At 40.2% G+C, this 19,642-nt stretch overlaps 1 protein-coding gene across 2 annotated transcripts; it reads right to left on the minus strand.

The window, feature by feature from the left end:
* Positions 1-5: 5 nt before the first annotated feature.
* Positions 6-17,025, minus strand: LOC122662556 (magnesium-transporting ATPase, P-type 1-like). Of its 2 annotated transcripts, XM_043858214.1 has the most exons (8): positions 16,740-17,025; positions 16,523-16,639; positions 15,366-15,592; positions 14,677-14,888; positions 14,448-14,550; positions 11,647-12,017; positions 10,633-11,131; positions 6-1,219 (listed from the first exon to the last, which is right to left on the minus strand). In XM_043858214.1, exons 1-8 carry the CDS (start codon positions 16,906-16,908, stop codon positions 71-73), a joined length of 2,847 nt encoding a protein of 948 aa, XP_043714149.1. In that variant the 5' UTR covers positions 16,909-17,025; the 3' UTR covers positions 6-70. The 2 variants fall into 2 exon arrangements, with proteins under 2 accessions (XP_043714149.1, XP_043714150.1); XM_043858215.1 differs by lacking the exons at positions 14,448-14,550; positions 14,677-14,888.
* Positions 17,026-19,642: the final 2,617 nt, after the last annotated feature.

Raw genomic sequence — 19,642 nt, forward strand, 5'->3', positions numbered from 1 at the left:
GATCCAGTTTTTTTTTTTAAATTTCACAATGATGTGCAACAGATTTTCTCACAAATTTGTTCTCCATTTACTAGAGCCACTGTTTATAGATCAGAATGTATATTCTCTTAACCATCTGGCCTACGGAGAAATACCCAAGAAAAAGCACCACCAGGAAGCCAAAATAGGACAATGGCAGTTTCCCTAGTCCCATGACTTTCCCGATTGGTGTGAAAGGAATTGCAATCCCAATTCCAGAAATCACGACAGTAGAGCAGATCAGTGGCCATGATGCCACTTCCTGGATGAATGGAATTTTTTCAGTTCGAACCAAATGGATGATGAGGGTCTGCATGAGGAGGCCCTCAGTAAACCAAGCTGAATGGAAGAAGTTGGTTTCTAATGGACTGTAGGTCCCATAGTAGAAACAGAGGAATGCAAGGGTGGATATATCACATATGGAGCACACAGGTGCATTCCACAACAGGAACCAGAGTAAGCCTTTGAGGGACCATTTTTGTGGGATCTTCACATAGTCTTCCTCCATCTTGTCCCAAGGAATTGCTATCTGACCTACACTGTACATGAAGTTCTGTGTAAGGAGCTGTCTGGGGGTCAATGGCTCGAATGGGAGGAACAGCGTAGCAATGAGGAGTGACAAGACACTGCCTATGTTGGCAATCACGGACATCTTTATGTACTTAATGGTGTTCCCATAAGTGAAGCGTCCCCGCTCAACACCTGCAGCAAGAACATTGAGGTCTTTCTCTAGTAGGATGATGTCAGCAATGTCCTTTGCCACACTTGCCCCTGAATCAACTGATATCCCGACATTAGCAGCATCCAAGGCAAGGGAGTCATTTATCCCATCCCCCAAGAACCCAACAATGTGGTTCCCTGATGTTTGCAAGGACTGGACTACACGGAGCTTCTGAGATGGGGTGAGGCGGGCCAGCACCGTTACTCTCTTAACTGTCTCATGGAAGGTAGCATGATCAAGGAGCTCTAGATCTGGTCCAGTGATCACATGGGAGGTCCTGATACCCACCTCCTTGCAGACCTTGATTGCCAGGGAGAGTGAGTCACCAGTCAACACCTTTGCCTTTACTCCCTTCTCAGCCAGCCTCCAAAGAGCTTGCTTTGCAGATTCCTTTGGAGGGTCAAAGAAGGTTATAAGCCCGAGGAAGACCATGTTTGATTCAACTTTCTCATCGTTGGTTGTATCCACACCGTTATGTTCCTGCAGTATGAAAAAAGTGTGGCTAATCAAGATTAAGCTCTATTTACCATTGCGCCATTCTGATGTATTACACATTGTGTCATGCATTGGAACCATTTAGTGCCAGCCTGGAGAATGCTTTTAAAGCATTCACTTGTCTATGAGCAGCATCAGAGTGTGGAAATGAGTTGTATCTCAGTGGACCTGATTACAAATTCAACCAGCTGGAGTATATTATCAGCCAAATACCAACTATTGACCAACGAAATCTGGCTACCTTGGAAAGAGGTGGCAAAAGTTGATGCAGGCATTGGTGACAGAAAATGCAACGTGCTATAGAACACATTGACAGTACCCACAATCTTCTCATTTTTTACAATTGTTTACACCCAGCACTCCTATTGTCTTGTTAGCAAATAAACCAAGCATGTGTGAGTGTGACAAGAGATAAAGTACACTAAAACTTTATAAATTATTGTCATGAAAAGAGGATATCTCAGTATTAGCTCAATACTTGTCTGATGGTACTTGTCTATCACTATTTAGGTGGGTTTATCTAATAAGACTGCAGGTACTTTGTGTTTTATTGAATGTATATCTTAGGCCATAAAGCTATTCTTTGATGATGATGTTAGTGGCAAGAATTTCGAGGCATGTGGTCTTACAAAAGTTCAAGGAGAAAAAAAAAAAGAGTTCCTCATTTTCATAAAGTCAATACAACGTTTTGAGGACAATACTCAGTTAAATCTCAAGAACATAAATCTCTCCCCATCTATAACATGGATAACAAAACAGGGGCACAAAAGGGTAAAAGATAGGGAGAAGAAGCATAAGCCTGATGGGATAATACTTTAGTAAGATAGGTAATGCTATCAGCAGTTTGAAGGTCAAGTGGTTTGGATGAATGGCCAGAGAGAAAGGTTGACCTCTCAGTTTTGAGCAATTGCCTTTACAGAAGATGGGTTCTAATGGAGGGAAGGATTGGTAAATTAAGATTATAAGGAGCAATAAAGACCATTATTTTCTTTGACCAAGATTTTTGTATGGCATAGGAATCCCTGTTGCAACTAAAAGTCCAAGTTATTTTACACCATTGATAAATGAATCCTTTCCAATTGAGCTTTTGTTAAAATTATGGGGAAAAAAAAACTGCATCAAGTATCAATTCAAGTCCCTGAACCATAACAAACTTCAACTTTCAGTTGGATGTTCCAAGTACAATTAGAACAATAAACAGTTTCTGCTCATTAGATGTATCAAATGAGTTGTAAGCAGCTATGCGGGCAGCAGAAATTTTTAGTCATGCACTGCTCGTATGTTTATAAAGATAGACATGAAAAATGAACATGCATAAGTACATCATGATATTCAGTGAACCTGAGATTTATTGAAGAGAAAGTTACGGTACAAATTGTCGTTTAAACATATCCACCAGATTCCATTTCAGGGAGTCTAACCAGCCTAACCTTGTAGGAAAATTAATCATTTGCATCCCATTCCAAGGATTACAAGGCTAAATGTCAGAGAATGAAAGACAGCGTGAAATCCAGTAGAAGACACCTATGTGACTGTCAAATTTCATTTTCATTGCGTGTGTTTATAAGACAACCTTGGTTCACCATGTCTGTTAGGTGATTATAATTATTTCTTATGTCCCACCAATGAGATTTTGTCATCCAATTTTTGTCACAGTACATGTGGTCTTCGTCATTCTTTGAAATTGGTTCTTTTATACATTGGGGAGCAAGGAAGTAATTGAGGCCATCTATGAAGTCAACAGCAAGGGCATTAAGATCAGAGAACAAGCAAATATAATGCATGAGAAATGCTAGATAAGTTTTGTTAAGTGGATCTGAATTAGAACTCTATGCTTGGATGATTAATTCATCCCAAGCACCTTCTTATTTATAAGAATAATAGAATAGTAAAATATGTACATGAGCAATGTGGGACTAAACCACATAATACAAAACTAATTAAATAACAAAGAAAAGGCCCGAATACCCCCACGGTATTCGGCCATATATCTAACACTCCCCTCAAGTTGGAGCATATATATCATGCATGCCCAACTTGACTAAGATAGGATGAAACAGCTTGCTACTCAGTCCCTTAGTGAACACATCAGCCGTTGATCAGAGACTTCACAAAAGGAACACAAATGAGGCCGCCCCAAGCTTCTCCTTGATGAAATGTCGGTCAACCTCCACGTGTTTAGTACGATCATGTTGACGGGGTTATGAGCAATGCTAATGGCTGCTTTATTGTCACAATAAAGCATCATGGGAAGATGGACAGCAACACCGATATCTTGCAATAATCCTCTAAGCCACGTAAGTTCACAAATTCCTTGGGCCATCGCACGAAACTCGGCTTCAAGATGGACCTGGCCACAACATTTCGCTTCTTGCTACGCCATGTGACAAGGTTCCCACCAACAAAGGAATAGTAACCAGAGATAGATTTCTGTCAGAGAACCAGCCCAATCGGCATCAAGATAGGCTTCAATCTTAAGGTGACCCGTGGGAGATAGAAGGATTCCCTTTCTTGGAGCAGACTTCAAATACCTCAAAATACGACTTGATCGCATCCATATGAGAGGAATAGGGATCATGCATGAACTCGGCTCACCAAACTCACAAGAATCGCAATATCAGGTCGTGTGTGAGAAAGGTAGATTAACTTGCCCACTAACCTGATAAATACCCTTGTCAACAGGCTCACCCTCTTTCTCCCTAAGTTTTGTAGTAGCTTCCATAGGAGTATCCGAAGGATGACACCTAGCAGACCGTGTCGGCCAATAGATCAAGGACATATTTTCTTTGAGAAAGAAAGATGCCCTTTGAAGAGCGAGCAACTTCTATCCCTAGAAAATATTTCAGAGGACCAAGATCTTTGACCTCAAACTCACGGCCAAGGAGGAGCTTCAAATCCTTGATAGCATCACCATCATTACCAAGTGACCACAATATCATCCACATAGACTATGAGAAGAGTTACCTTGTCACCAACTTGTCCGATAAACAAAGTGTGATCAGCATTACTCGCCTATAACTGCTGAAATCATAGCCTTGTGAAATCGCCAAACCATGCCCTAGGTGACTGTTTCAGCCCATAAAGTGCACGCTTGTCTACGACCTTGCCCTTGGTCCTATCATCGAGAATCCTCGATGGAATGTCCATATAGACCTCCTCCTCAAGCTCCCCATGGAGGAAGGCATTCTTGACATCTAACTCGTTGAAGATCCCACCCAAGATTTATAGCACAAGATAATAGCACCGGACGGTGTTGAGCTTCGCCACGTGCAAAGGTCTCCCGATAGTCAACTCCATAAGTTTGAGTGAACCCTTTGTAACCGGACGTGCCTTATATCGATCCATAGAACCATCGCCTTCGTTTGACCACGAAGACCCATCTACATCCAACTGGTTTCTTTCCGGAGGAAGAGTCACAAGCTCCCATGTATTATTTTTATGTAGTGCTCTCATTTCTTCCAACATTGCGCCTTCCACTTTCCATCTCGTAGATGCTTCTGCCAAGTTTTAGGAATCGAAACAGTAAGAAAGAGAAGATACAAAAGCACGAAAAGATGGAGAAAGAGAGCTATAAGAAACAACACGAGATATGGGATGTAAAGTACAAGTCCTAGTACCTTTGCGGTGAGCAATAGGTAGATCGGAAGAAGAGGGATTACCAGGAGATGGAGGATCTCGGATCCTGAGTCGGTAATTGGATGGGTATTGGTGCTAAAGGGGATTGCAGAATCGCCTTCGTTGGTTCGCCCCTTGTGTAGGTGAGTATGTTGGAATTGTCAATTCTCTTCGAAATGCACCAATAGTTCTCGGATTGGAGTCAGCTCCCCGAATAGGAACATTAACAACACTATTTTCTATGGTCTCCCCGTAAAGGATTCCCATTAGGTGAGGGAGGAACAGGGAGGAGGTTGGACATCATCCAAAGGAGGTTGGGCATCATCAAAGGAGGTGGGCAGCAGCACGTGGGTGCGCTCAAAGGAGGCTGGACAGCAACCGAGAGGAACCTCTAGTGGAGGAATCTCAAAGGGCACATCTTCACTAGAACTCTCCCCTTAAAGAGGTGGTGAAGAATAATAAGAAAGGGTCTCATGGAAAACAACATCCATACTCACCAAGGTACGACGGGAAGGGGATGGTAACACTTATAACCTTTCTCGGGTTGGAGAATAACCCAAGAAAATACAACGGAGCCCACGAGGCTCAAGCTTGCCTGGAGATCTGGTATCCCTAGCATACACACACACCCAAATACTTTGGGAGGGACAATAAAGGAGGAATGGCCCAAGAAAATATCGAGGGGGTGCGGGAATTAAGAACCCGAGAAGGAGCCTATTGATGAGATAGGCGGCGGTGAGAACCGCATCCCCCAATATTGAGACGGAACATTCCTCTCAAACATCAAAGCCCGGGCCATTTCCAACAAATGGCGGTTTTTCCTTTCGCCACACCATTCGGCAGGGGTATCAACACAACTAGTTTGGTGAATGATGCCATGATCAGCCAAATATGTTTGAAATTGTGATTCAAGAAACTCGGTTCCATTATCACTTCTCAATATTTGGAGAGTAGCTCCAAACCGAGTTTGAATCATCTTATGAAAATGCTTAAAACATGAGAAAACCTGATTTTTAGTGTGCAAAAGATATACTCAAGTGTTCCGAGAATGACAATCAATAAAAGAGACAAACCAACGATGACCAGAAATAGAGGGCTTGCGACTAGGGCCCCAAACATCGAATGTACCAAATGAAAACAAGAAGAACTCCTTTTATTTGAAATAGGATAATTTGAACGTGTCTGTTTGGCCGAACACAAGCCTCACAAAAAAGTCATCCTTAGTATGTAGGGTGACCAAACGAGGAAATAAATGAGCTAAAATTCGAAAGGGGGTGACCTAACCGAGAGTGCCACCGGTAAAGTTGGAAGAGACCAAGGAGTTCGCGACATGGAGAAGGCAATGGTGGTGGAGAGAAGCGACCGTCATCAAGCGGTACAAGCCACCATGCACTTTACCCAATCCAATCGTCTTCCCAGAGGCCGGATCCTGAAACACACAATGAGATGGAAAAAAGTGACTTTGCGTTAAGATCACGAGTAATACTACTAATGGAAAGAAGGTTAGTAGTAAAATTAGGAATATGTAAAAGAAGACAAAGGAAGAGAGGAAGTACAATTGATGAGTCCTTTTCCAGATATTGAAGAAAGGGACCCATCACCACTTTGACTTTATCTTTCCCGAGTGGAGAATATCTCGTGAAAGCAGACTAGAGGAACCGGTCATATGATCCGTAGCTCCAATCTATGATCCAAGGATGGGAAGCCACAGAGGCACAATGACCTACAAATGGAATACCCGACCCGGCAAAGTGTGAACCGAAGGAGCCGAGGAATTGGCGAGTGATGTAGTAGAGGCGCAGCAGCCGAAGTCCCGAGCATACGTAGGAGGCCTCGTAGATCATCCCGGGATAGACCAAAGGTGTGAGTGAGGAGTTGCGTAGTCTCTATCACGATGGGCCTTGGTCTTTGTCTTTATCTTTTTCTTCGCAGCCCTTTTAGCTTCAAAATCAGCCGGTTTCCCATGAAGTTTCAAGACTTCTCCTTGGTGTGGTAAGGTTTGTGACAAGACTCACAAACAATGCACCTGTAGTAGAATCACCAAGAGAAGCAATGCCACTAGGTGCGAGGAGTGGCAGGGGCAGCACTGGAGAGCCGATCTCACAAGAATAGGGGGTGCAACATGGCAGCCCTACGGTTTTCTTCGAGAGGAGACTAGGGCATATGACTGTTCAAGTGTGGGAAAAGGCTTGTGACCCAACACTTGAACCCGAATCTGATCATACTCCACATTTAATCCTGCCAAGAAATCATAAACCCCGATTTTGTCCATGTGTTGCTTATAAGAAGTAATATCTCGGCAATGTACTTGGGTGAAAATCGAAAAATGGTCCAATTGTTGCCAAGGCTGCGCAAGGTAGCATAGTATTTGGAGACTGCCAATTCTCCCCGAGTAGTGTGAAGGACCTTCTTCCGATTTCATATACCGGGCATCATTGCCAAGTTGTCCATAAGTCTCCTTGCAAGCAGCCCAAATTTCGAGGTCAGTATCAAGGAGAAGAAAATTGTGTTGTAGATCCGTAACCATAGAACCAATCAAGTAGGACATAAGAACTCCATTGTTGGCAAGCCACTTGTCTTGAGCAGCCCCAACCTCGTAGGCATAGGAGTGGATCCCCTAATATGACCTGTAAGGCCACGCCAAGCAATGGCAAATGAGGCGACCTAGACCAAAGTAGGTAATTGGTGCCATCCAACTTGATTGGATTTGGAGAGAAAGTATGATACTCTGGTTTGCTGTTTCCATCACCAACATAAGTAGCAGTCGAATCCATAGAGTCACCCATGGAGACAGTGAAGAATCCCAAATCGGAGAAGAGGGCTGTTGTGAAGAGAAAACCAAGAACACCTCCAAGTTAAGGGCTGAAACAAGGATGAAAGCCTTCTAATAATGAAGGAATAAGTATCTCCAAGAATCAGCAACAGCAGCCGAGAAAACCTTGAGATCGATATTTTCGTGGTTTTGAAAAAACCCGAAATTGCTGAAATCGATAAGATGATGTGAGGCCTGAAAAATGACTGTATGAGGCTGAAATTGCAGGCGAAGGACACTTGAACAGATGTGAAGCACTCCTCAAAAAATCAGAATTAACTGATAAGTGGAACCCCAAGATCGATAATTGTCAGGGTTTTGAAAAAAACCCTGAAAGTGTGAAGAGATATCGATCTTGAGAACTTGATGTAGCTTGATGTAGGTGCTGGAATACTGATCTGCCGCAGGTCTGAAGCTCCAATATAGTGAACAAAATCCTTGTAATATAATGTGAATCTGTCCAATGAAGGCTGAAGTCTTCAATATTCGCAGCAAAGGAGGATAGCACCTTATCGATCAATTCTTCATATCATGAAGTGAGGTAACAAGGGAGGGCAGCAGCTGGATCAATAGATCACCTCATCAGTGCTGCCCTATGGGACAAAGAAGAACAATGCAAAACAGAGGAAAGAAGAGGAGAGAAGAGAACAGGAGAGAGATCGAGAATTGGAGAAGGGGAGGGAATCGTGGATGGTTCTAATTCATAACCAGCTCTGATACCATGTTAAGTGGATCTGAATTAGAACTCTATACTTGGATGATTAATTCATCCCAAGCACCTTCTTATTTATAAGAATAATAGAATAGTAAAATATGTACATGAGCAATGTGGGACTAAACCACATAATACAAAACTAATTAAATAACAAAGAAAAGGCCCAGAATACCCCCCACGGTATTCTGGCCATATATCTAACAAGTTTTCTTCTAATTTACTAGAGAAGTGGCTCGTGCCATGTACTGATGCACATGCAGGTTACTAAGATCTATTTCTCTTTTTAGTTTTTACTGAGGGTCTCAGTGCCCAAAGCTCCCCCACTACTGCAGGTTCTGGGAGGGGCAAATGTACGCAGCTTTACCCCCCCCCCCTTTGTGGAGAGGATCTATTTCTCCTTTTTTTAGTGATTTTGTAGAATTTACCTTATTATTTCTGGGCGCTGAACCATATATTAAAATGAATAGTTGCCAACTAAAGAAGGAACTAAAGGAGATATAGAATTGAGAAATGACCAACTGATTGAGGGTCTTAGCAATTTCTGTTTCATGGTATCTCTATCATCCTTGATGGTGAATCATGTATAGTCCCATGTAGGATCTTGTAGTCTCAAACCTGACATGGTCCTAAAGCAATGGGTAAAAAAGTAGAAAATTAACTATTTTAGGATATATATTTAGGGGGACTTCAAGGAAATTCTAAGTAAAAAATTGCTTCACTCTATCTGAATACTAGATCCACTTAATTGCTTTTGTGCTGAAACTCTTCTGTGTACAACCAACAAAATAGGGATCCTAATCAGGTATGACTAAGTCTATTTATAAATAGGTAGAGGTGCTTTCCTATGGGCTGCTTGTTTGTTGATTAAACTTTGACCATTGATGGCTTTATTGTTGTCTTCCCCATTTGGAAGCTCTTTTATGCTGGTTTCACTACTGTGATCATTGCCTCTAAAGTAGTTGAAAAGAGGACTTATTATCAGATCTAATTTAATAATTCTAATTGACTGAGAAGAGGTCTGAGTTATTTCACAAATTGTTATTGCTGGCTTTTGGTTTTTGTTTTCTGCATATGGGGCAGACTGTAAAGACCAGAAAGTCGGTTTGTTCTACCTCAAATTCCTGCTAAATTTGGTCTTTCACTCTAGTGTATTTCCCTATATTTTCAACCTGGAAATGATTGCTTGAGCATCTCAACTTGCTGTGTCTGAAGGACAGAATTTTCTGGATCCTGGAAATTTCAGCAACTTTAACATCAGAATTCTATCACTTCCACAGCCTATTTTGCATCAGTATGATTCCATCCACAGTCCTGTTTCTTCAGGAGAGTATTTAACAGTAACGTGTGCCACTTAACACTGAGATGGGAAGGGAGTACCTAGTGGGACCCAACAGAAAATTTAGCTATTGGAAGAGATGCAATTATTGTATATGGAGTCCCATACATATATTGTTGGGTTTTTTCTAAATGCCCCTCTCAAATTGCACATTTGTACAAATGCACCCCTGAAACTTTACTATAGCAAACTCACCCCTACTTTCCAAACATTGGAACACTTTAGTCCAGTCCGTTAGTCTGGGACGTTAGACATTAGTTTCAGGGAATCTAATGACCAAAATGCCCTTATGATAAAACCCACCAAAATTAAAGAGTAAAGTGACCAAATTGCCCTCATCTTCCCCAAATCGTTTAGGTTTTGAAACTGAAAATCGATTTGGGAAAGATTTAGTTTTGGTCACTTTACCCTTTAATTATGCAGTCCTCTTTGGAGTTTTTCCCAAATTGCCCTCATTTTCACTAATTTTTCTCTGTAGTATTACTATATTATGAAACTAGCAATTTACTTTGTTGATGTCTTCCTTTCGTTGGTAAAAGTCTCCCTCTACGAGAGAAAGGCCAAACCACTGTCCTAAAAGTCGGTTAACATTTTGGGATTGGTGTGTGGCGTGTGTGATTACACTTTCATCAAAAAGAGAAAGGCAAAAAACGCAGAGGGATATGAAACAGAAGAAATGTAATGTAAGAAGAACAAGATAACTGCCACTCTATGTACTGAATGAGCTTTTCGTCTAGTTTTAAAATCAAAAGAACATCTCACAATCCATATCCATAATATATAAAGGTGTGGAAGTATTGCAAAACATGCATTGGATATGTGATGCATGGTCAGTTATGTGAAAGCTGAAAAAAAAACTATCAGGAAATATGTAGCTCTAACATGTAAGCATAAAAAGATGAGAAGACATGAGCACTTACCCCTTTTATCTTTTTAGTTGCAACTCCTAGTACCCGTAATCCATCATTGCTTAGCTGTTCCCCGAGCTGTATAATTCTCTCGTAGTCTTCTAGGGAGAGGGGTAATGTTACACCTCTATCAATATGCTCAACGAAACAACATACTTTTACCACTTCTTCAAGTGCTCCTTTAGTTATCATGAACCTATCAGTGATACGATTATTTCCATTGTTTGTGTTCAAATCTGTTTCTATGATAACAGATACTCTTCTCCTTATAAAATCAAAAGTAATCTCATCTATCTTTCTCCATTTGGATGGATCAAACCTGTATCCACTAGTATAGACATATGCCAGGATTGCATCATCAACGGGATTCTTTAGTTCAGTCTTGAAATAAGAATTAAGAAATGCAAAGCGCAGGACCTTCTCTTTAGGTAGGCTCCAGCTGTCAAAATGATGAACCATGATTGCACGATCCATAGTTAGGGTCCCCGTCTTGTCCATGCATAAGATATCCCTAGAATATGAGAAGAAAAACAAAGCACATTACTATGTCCTTAAATTTTTTAGTGTGCAATGCTAATGAATGAAGAATCCGGATGCAGAAAATGTGGAGGTGGGCATATATGTGTTCTAGGATAGAAGAAATATCTCAAGGCATGCATTATTAATAGAGGTGGTCATACCAATGCCACTGCTTACCCTACACCTACTGTATAGAGCTCGCTGAGACACTTTGTAGGGGCAGCTTGGTATGCAAAAGCCCATCCTTGCACAGATTGCCTCTTCCAGATTACCTTATTAATCAATGGATGCTTCAACTCCATGGAGTGGGTAGTTTGGAGATGATTTGGAGTTATGTTTACAGTCGGTAATGTTAAGGCGTCCCACATACCAAACCACCCTGTGGTCATCTCTAATAATTATGACAAAATAACTGATTGTCATATAGAAAACAGTATGTTTAATCAAGTAATATGACTTGTGAAATACAGAGGTGTGTATGGCAATCATGAATGTCCAGAAACTTACATTACTCCCATGTTCTGTATGGCAGCCAGACTTTTGACAATGCATCTGTCTCTAGCCATTGCAAGTGCTCCTTTCGCAAGATTTGTGTTTACAATAAGGGGAAGCATCTGTGGAGTAAGAGCCGAAGCAACTGAGATCCCGAATAACATACTCTGGCTCAAGTCATGAGATGCATAATAACTTGAGAGGACTATAATAGTCACTATGACTAGCATAACACCAACAAGGGCATAAGATATCTGCCGAACTCCTCTCTCAAAGGCATCTGGGGGTTTCTGTTTCCCTATTGTTGAAAATATGGTGCTTATGTACGTCTTTGATCCAGTAGAAACAACTAGAGCTGTCCCGGAGCCTGATACTACACTTGTTCCCTGCAGTATGGAACCAAATCCAGCTAGTAAAAAGTAGCAAGTAGAAGAAGAGAAGCAAAAGTACAAAATTATATATACGCACACACACACACACACACTTGGGGCAGATGTAAGAGGTGAGACCTAAATAGGTGATCTCATAGTTCTGAAAATAAAATCTAGTTGCGAATTATGCAACTTGTCATTTTTTATGTGATAGGAATTTCCTAAGAGGTTAAGGTTGAGAGTTTAACAAATTCCCCATGGTGTAATAGGCTCAAAAACCTTGGACAAAACAGAGTAAACAACCCAAACATCAGGAATGCAGCAAAACCACTCACTTATATTATTCTGGTAGTTTGGCACTAGATTCTGTTTGAACATCCCTTCCAACTCCTTGCAAAGTTGACTCCCAATAGACAAAATTCTTCCACATCCGAAATGATTTTAGAAGTATCTCTAGCCTTATCTTCAAAAACTCTCAAATTGCATTTCTTCCAAAGAGCCCATATTTTAGTGTGAAGATAACTCTTAAAAAAATGCCTAGCTTTATTCAAGGTCTTGCCCTTCATGAATCCAAAAGCTTTTTGCCCAAACTATATTCATGAAGCCAGTCATATTAATGAATTAAGACATGTCATCCATGTTCCTTTAACAGATGATCCTTCTCTATAACACAGCCAACACATATTTAGACCCTCCAGGAGATAGGTGACCCCTGGAATTGTGTAAACTGTTACATGTCTCACATGGCCACATCATGCTATAAACCATATTTGGTATTTGACTCTCGCCTAGTCATAGTAGATGTCAATATTTCAACATTTTTAATTTGAAAAAGGCTCAAAGATGGGAGTTTTATTTTATCGAGTGGGAGGGGGTTATATGGATGAAACTTAAAGCATGAGAGGATGATATGGCAATCATGTCGTCATGGTGAAATCCGCATAAGCTTCCATGTGAAAAGATTATTGGTCATCACTCCTGAGATACTAATTATTTGCTGCTGATCAGTATCAAATCTGAATTAGTAACCTAGCAAGAGGCTTGTTCTGTCTGAAGAATTCTTGAGAAGGTCACCTCAAATTTCTAACTGATTTCCTGAGTCTATTCAACAGTGTATTCTCTGCCTTCTCCCAATTTTATTTGATTTCTTTTATCTTTCAGACCGATACAATGTCAGATATGTTTATAATTCTAATCTACTAGTTATCTAATGGTCTGTCCTTTTCCCCTTTCGTTCTACAGTTGTTCTATGATAGTCCTGTATCTTCAATAGAAAGATACAGCTAGCATGATGCAGAACATCTAAGACTCAGACAGATATACCTGCAGTCTCATAAGACATCTTTGGGAATATGAATTCAATAGGGTCAGAGATTATCTAGAAGGGAGAAGAAACTATGTTCTTTCATACTAGCTGCGGTGAGTTGGAGTTCGTGGCTTGAAAGAAATGATAACATTTCTAAACCATGCTGAACCAGCATACAGGGGTTGCTGCCACGGCTAAAAATAATATTAGAAGTGATAGAAGGTTTTTTTTCTCCTTTCTTTGAGGCCTTGTAAAGCATGGTGTGCCTTTAATAAATATCCTTACAGTTATCAAAAGAAAAAAGTTCCATACGACTGAGAAGTGTTGGATAACAACCTCGTAGTTCTTTCTTCCAGGGCCATCTACATTGTTTTCTGAAGGTGCATAGATTCCCTAGTTAGGTAACATTAAGAAACTCATTCAATTAGCTTTCTAAACGGCCAAAGAATAAGTGATTGGAGCATGATTTAGTGCTTTATGGCCAAAGCATGGACGAATTGTAAGCTCAGCAGATTATTTGAGTCAGATTTCTGTTCTCTACAAGTTTCTTTTGAAAAACACTGTTATGGTAGGGTGAGGATGGTTATGTTAAAATTCCAAGTTCTATTGCCGATTTTCCATTTTAACCTTTATTCATTTTGGTGTTGGACTTCAGAATTGTGTTCTGTGGGTTGCATATTTGGGCTTATATAATCCCAATATTACGAACACTTAAAGTGAGACAAGTGAAGCTAAGTCTGAGGCTTGACAATCCATAAAGAGCCAAGCTGATCGTGAACTTTGAGCCCAACTCAAGTTCCATTAAACTGAGCTGTAGGAAAAATTCACAAAGCTCAGTCAGCGTAGCTTGTTTATGGCCTGACTAAAGAATATTTCTAGAAGGTTGCAATGACTGAAACTGTTGTCATTTGATGCTGAACATGACTTAAATGATCAAACTAACTTTTACAGAGTTTTTCGTGTTCTAAAAGCACCAGGAAAAAGTTTGTAAATAAAATGATTCTATCATCCGATCAAATAAAAATTAGGATGGTTCACATGTAAACAGAATCCAAACCTCTGTCACATTCTTCTAACCTTTTTTCCTTAGACCAGTTTGTTGATATTACTTGAGGAGACATTATAAAGAAATTGCGTACCATGAAGCAAATATTCCTCAGCTCTAGCAAAGGAGTCGCCTCATCTTCTTTAATGTCTGCTATTTTCTCCATTGTCCCAGACTCGCCTGTTAATGAAGACTGGCTGTTCAACAAGCAGGATGGTAGTCATGTGTTCTATGATTGACTGTAGAGAACATGGCAAGGTAGTATGACAAAATTTTGTAATCTTCATGTACAAAAGAGAGAAGTGTTCCACCGGCCACTCTACCTTACAACCAAGTCTTTTGAAGTTAGAAGCCTCACATCACCAGGGAAGAGATCACCCGGTCCGATGCTGACAATGTCACCAGGAACAATATCTCTTTGGTCTATTTGAACTATTAATTCAGTCTGAATAACTCGACCTGCACATCTTTGAACTTTTACCGGGAATTTTAAGAACTCCGAAAGCTTCATGGCTGCTTTTGAACTACTGAATTCCTGACAGGGACATGGAAAACTAATAAAATGCTGGAAGAGAGGAAATGATGGGAGGTAGTTGCTAGAGTATAAGAAATAAGGAGCAAGAACATTTTAACAATAGACGAATCAGGGATAGCAATTTAGCAATTATTTTATAAATGCAGGATTGTAAGACCCATCATCCAATGGTTCCAACAAAGAGAGATCCTAGGATAGGAATTCAACCATTTGAAAGATCTGTATTCATTGAATATTTTGTTTTCCCTGGATCATTTGCCATATTTTCATTGAATACCAAATAAATTTACAATTGGTGTTTATGACCATCCATCAGGTTGACTTCAGTCTGGACGATTTCAGCTGTAATTCATTTAAAATAGGTCTCAAGCCCCATCCTAGTCAATCCTATTTCATTTTGGACTTCCTTCAGTGGAGAATGGCCCAAGGAGATTCTGAACAGGACTTTGCAATTGCCATAAGAAAAATAACAATTACCTGGAAAAATCGTAGTGATACGCTGATGAAAACCAATATGAGCATAATGCACCCATTGGGGTAATCACTTGATATGAATGACAGGACTGACAAAACAATCAGAATTATATTAAAAGGATGAAAAAAGGCATTCCACAGAAGCTGCCACCATCTTGGGAAAGTATAATCAAGAGGAACATTTGGACCACTTTCCTTCAGTCTCCTATCAGCTTCCTTGAAGCTCAACCCTGTAGATGGAAAAATTAAGCTAAACAAGGATACGATTACAAGAAAATAAAATCTAGAATTGAGATTAGGAAGGTTAGATTACAAGTAGATATAGGTTTCTTCACAGGATACTAGAATTATCACAAACCTGATGGTAATAATACTTCCTGCAATTCAGATTCAACATTTTCTAAACAACAGAATAACTAGAAGGCTTAATTACTTTTGAAACTTGAAGGCTTAATTGGAAACTATATGGATAGCATAACTGTGCACCATGCACAGTGCTTCATACTAAATGAACTGGACCTGATTGACCCCACAAGCTGACATAAAGAGTGACCAAACATAGCTTAGTGTGAGAAGGAAAAAAAAAAAAAGAAACAGAGACGCGCAAACGAAGATGAAAACGGAGAATAGGCATCAGATGCTACAAGGATGCTTGACTTCTGTGATAGCTCTATACAATTTTAGTGGGGATAGCTTACTAAATACAATTTGTATTGGGTTTATAACTTGTAATCCAAGAGAATCCCTGGTTGACTATTTGACTCTACAACAATACTGAGGTCATTGGTTTCTTCTATTTTCTTTTGGACAGTTCATTTAATATTTATTCAATTCCTTCTGTCACAGGGAAGTTTCTGTGATTTCTCCCCCACCCAAGGTGAGATTTCATTTTCTCTTTCTGTGAACACATTATGAGGCTTAAGATTCTCCACCTATGCAATCACTGTAGATCAACCAACAGTAGTCCTTGTTTAGCATGTACTTATAGAAACTAAAAATTTATGATCACATTTCAACAAACACTTGGTTCTTCTCACTTGAGAACAATTTTTATAGTCCAAAATTAATAGAAACCCACTTCAAACAATCAAATTTCTTCAAGTATCGTCAATTAATTTAATGAAAAGCAATCTAAATTTCATTCAAAACCAGCTAACTACCTCTTTCCGTGGCCTGAACATACTCAAAAGCTAAGCTCTTCTCCGTCCGGGCCAAGGCATATAACCAATTGTATACTTTATCTTCCTCCTCAGTCCTTGTACTACCATCGGGTTTCTCTTTGCAATTCGGAAATAGAACAGAACAGAACCACAAATCAGATACAGATATAGGGGAAGCAAAATAACATAAGAATCAAGAAAGATACTCAGTACTTACTTCTGGACATGAGCCTACCCAAGAAAGTAAAAACAGAAAAATTGAAGCCGTTTTTGTGGATGGTGTTAGGTCCATTCCTGTTGACAAGGTTTTCACGAACAGGGTTTGAAGTTGCAGGGTAATGATGGCTATTTAAACCAAAAAAGGCGGGAATATCTCGTAGTCCCATTAGAGATTGCAAATGGTAGTCCTGTTGGATAAATGAATGAGAATTGCAACTGCAAGGGGTCAGAAGAATATAGACAGAGAGTCGCAGCGAGCATTTTGGTTCTTGTGTAGATGATGTCTGAAGATGAAGAAGAAGAGAAAGATAGGCAGAGAGAGAGAGGGTTTTAAGGATTGGCTGTGTTTCTTCTATTCCTCGCTTCCAAGGCCCAACCACCAACCTTGGCGGACCGTTAGGTGTGAAGAACTTTCAAAAAATCGTATAATTTATGTAGATTCAAATACCGCTGGCTGAGCCTATCAAATCACGTGGCGTGGCTGGAAAAAAGGTATGATTATTTGAATACAAATTAATAAGTTGAAGTTACTGAAATACCCCTGATATATTGTTTCTGTGGATCCAGATCCTCTACTGCCGAGCTGCCCGGCAGGACCATGCTGCCCAAACACGGTACTACGTGCAATGACCACCTTACCCCCACTCGAGCAAGGCATTTGGGCAGGGATAAGGCGGATATTGCGCACAACACCGTGTCTGGGCAATACGGTCCTACCAGGCAGCTCGGCAGTAGAGGATCCAAATTGTGTTTCTGTTCATCAAATTAGGGCTGCAACAGGGTCGAGTTGGGTTGGAGTTTTTAAAACCCCCAGCCCAACCCTAAGTCCCCTTAGTTAGGCCCAGGCCCTGCCCGCCCTTCTTCAAGGTCTGAAAAATCCAACCCTGACCCACCCTTAGGTCGGGCGGATTGACCCTGATTGGCCCTGATCATGGGGAAGGGGAAGGGGGATGCATGGGTTGGACTAAGTCGGGGAGAAAATCATCAATTTTACATAAAATAACATTATAATATGATAAATTATATAACAAAACACGTATGACATTTAAAATTTATGTCATATATATTGTATCAATATATATATTCATAGTATAACTTAAAACAAGTCGAGCTGTGTGGGTCGGGCTCAGCCCAAAACCTCAATCCTTGCCCGACTCGATCCTGACTTAAGGTCAGAAATTTCCAACCTTGACCCGTCCTCTGGGCCAGGGTATCTCAGACCAGGTCCTGCTCGGGCTCAGGGCAGGTTTGGTCCAACAAGGCCAAACTTACACCTCTACATCAAATTGATAGGATGAATTAGGTGAGGAGAGTACTCGTTCTCCTAAATTCCTTTGCTACTTGGCTAATAAAAATAGTTTTTATTATTCAAAAATACAAAATCAACCTAAAATACATTCCTACAAGAATGCATACCAAACATAGTCTAAACTCTCCAGCTACTCTATTTTTTTGGTAAAGAAACTCTCCATCTACTCTACTACCTATTTCTAAGTGGGTCAACCAATACTCAATAGGGATATATCTCTAAGTCCCAAACCTCTTCTGTCAACGTTGATGACAATAATAAGGGCAAAAACCTGTCATACAAACCAGACACGCTCGAGTTGACTAGGGAAAAGAATTTGGGCTTTGTGAGAATTTTTTGTGTGTTTGGCTAGAATTGGTTTTTTGGTTGATTGAAATGACCAACCCTTCAACATGTTCTCAACCTTGTGGTTGCCTCATTGGTACTTTGGTAGGCTATTAGCTATTAGCTATTAACTATTAACTTAAGCAAATAAAGTTTGACCACCCAGAGCTTAAACTATATGTTATTTAATTATGTAAAATGACTGGTAGGTACGATTCATATGACGTATTTTACTTTAAGACTTTTGAAAATTATACAAAAAATAATAATAATTGAGAATCTGTCATGTCATGACTCAGGACACGTGTTCTACCATGTCATGATTCATGCATGACACGTGCTGCACCAACATAGGTCCCACTGCTTGTAGAAGATAATTTAATTAAGCTCCAATCTGCTAGCTAGGATTGTTGAGAAATAATTGAGAGAGAGAGAGAATCAACCATAGTTATACAATACAACAAACGTAATCATTTGAAAAAGAAAAAAAGTGGCCCAACAGCAAAAGTAGGAATGAGAAAAGAAAAGATGGAAAATTGTCTCCTCTAGTTTGTTGATCGGCCTAGTTCCCTAGTTCCTCTAATAGGGGATGGTGGATCCCATCCCGACAGAGTGTTTGGGCATAGGTAGAGAAATCATTTCAGTCCCCCTTTGTTAGAGGAACTGGGGAACTCGACCGGACAGCCAACTGGAGGTGATAAAGATCCAAAAAATATAGGTAAATTTTGAAGCTTTATCTTCTGTCTCGGGCAGTGAGTAGGGCGGTCATTGTATCCCTACCTATGTGAAGAAGCACACCCATAGCACGGGCAAGCGGCAGTAGAGAATTTAAATTACTCGAATATTAAGATTGTGCTTGATCTGGAAGACCTATTAAAATTTAGTCGTGTTCTCACCTACTCTTCTCTTATTCTTTCTCCCTTCCCTCTTCCTCCACTCAATACCACATTTCTTTTCCACTTGACTCCAACCAGTTCCGTTCTACTTAGAAAAGGGGTTTTTTTTTTTATGGTTTGGCCTTCTTATTAATATGGTTATTTTCTATTCTCCTTTTGGGATACATTTCTACCTCTAGCAAACAATAGGCTAGATGTGATGTTTCTTCCATATCAAGAAATAAATAAAAAAAATTTGTTTTGGCATTCTCAAGTAGCTTCTTATGGTATTTGCGAATTCATTATAGGTATTGTCCCTTTATTGATAGTGTGGGAGCTTTGGAAGGAAAGAAATAATTGTAGGTATGGTAATGATATGTGCACTGCTGCAAT

The sequence above is a fragment of the Telopea speciosissima genome, chromosome 5, assembly GCF_018873765.1.
Source record: "Telopea speciosissima isolate NSW1024214 ecotype Mountain lineage chromosome 5, Tspe_v1, whole genome shotgun sequence".
In the NCBI taxonomy this organism is placed as follows: Eukaryota; Viridiplantae; Streptophyta; class Magnoliopsida; order Proteales; family Proteaceae; genus Telopea; species Telopea speciosissima.

Bases quoted from the DNA above. Each gene is read 5' to 3' on its own strand.
- LOC122662556 (XM_043858214.1), bottom strand. From the start codon at position 16,908: ATGGGACTACGAGATATTCCCGCCTTTTTTGGTTTAAATAGCCATCAT. The intron at 16,640-16,739 runs GTAAGTACTGAG...CGAATTGCAAAG, and splicing joins GGGTAGGCTCATGTCCAGAA to AGAAACCCGATGGTAGTACA. The intron at 15,593-16,522 runs GTAGTTAGCTGG...TTCCATCTACAG, and splicing joins TGTTCAGGCCACGGAAAGAG to GGTTGAGCTTCAAGGAAGCT.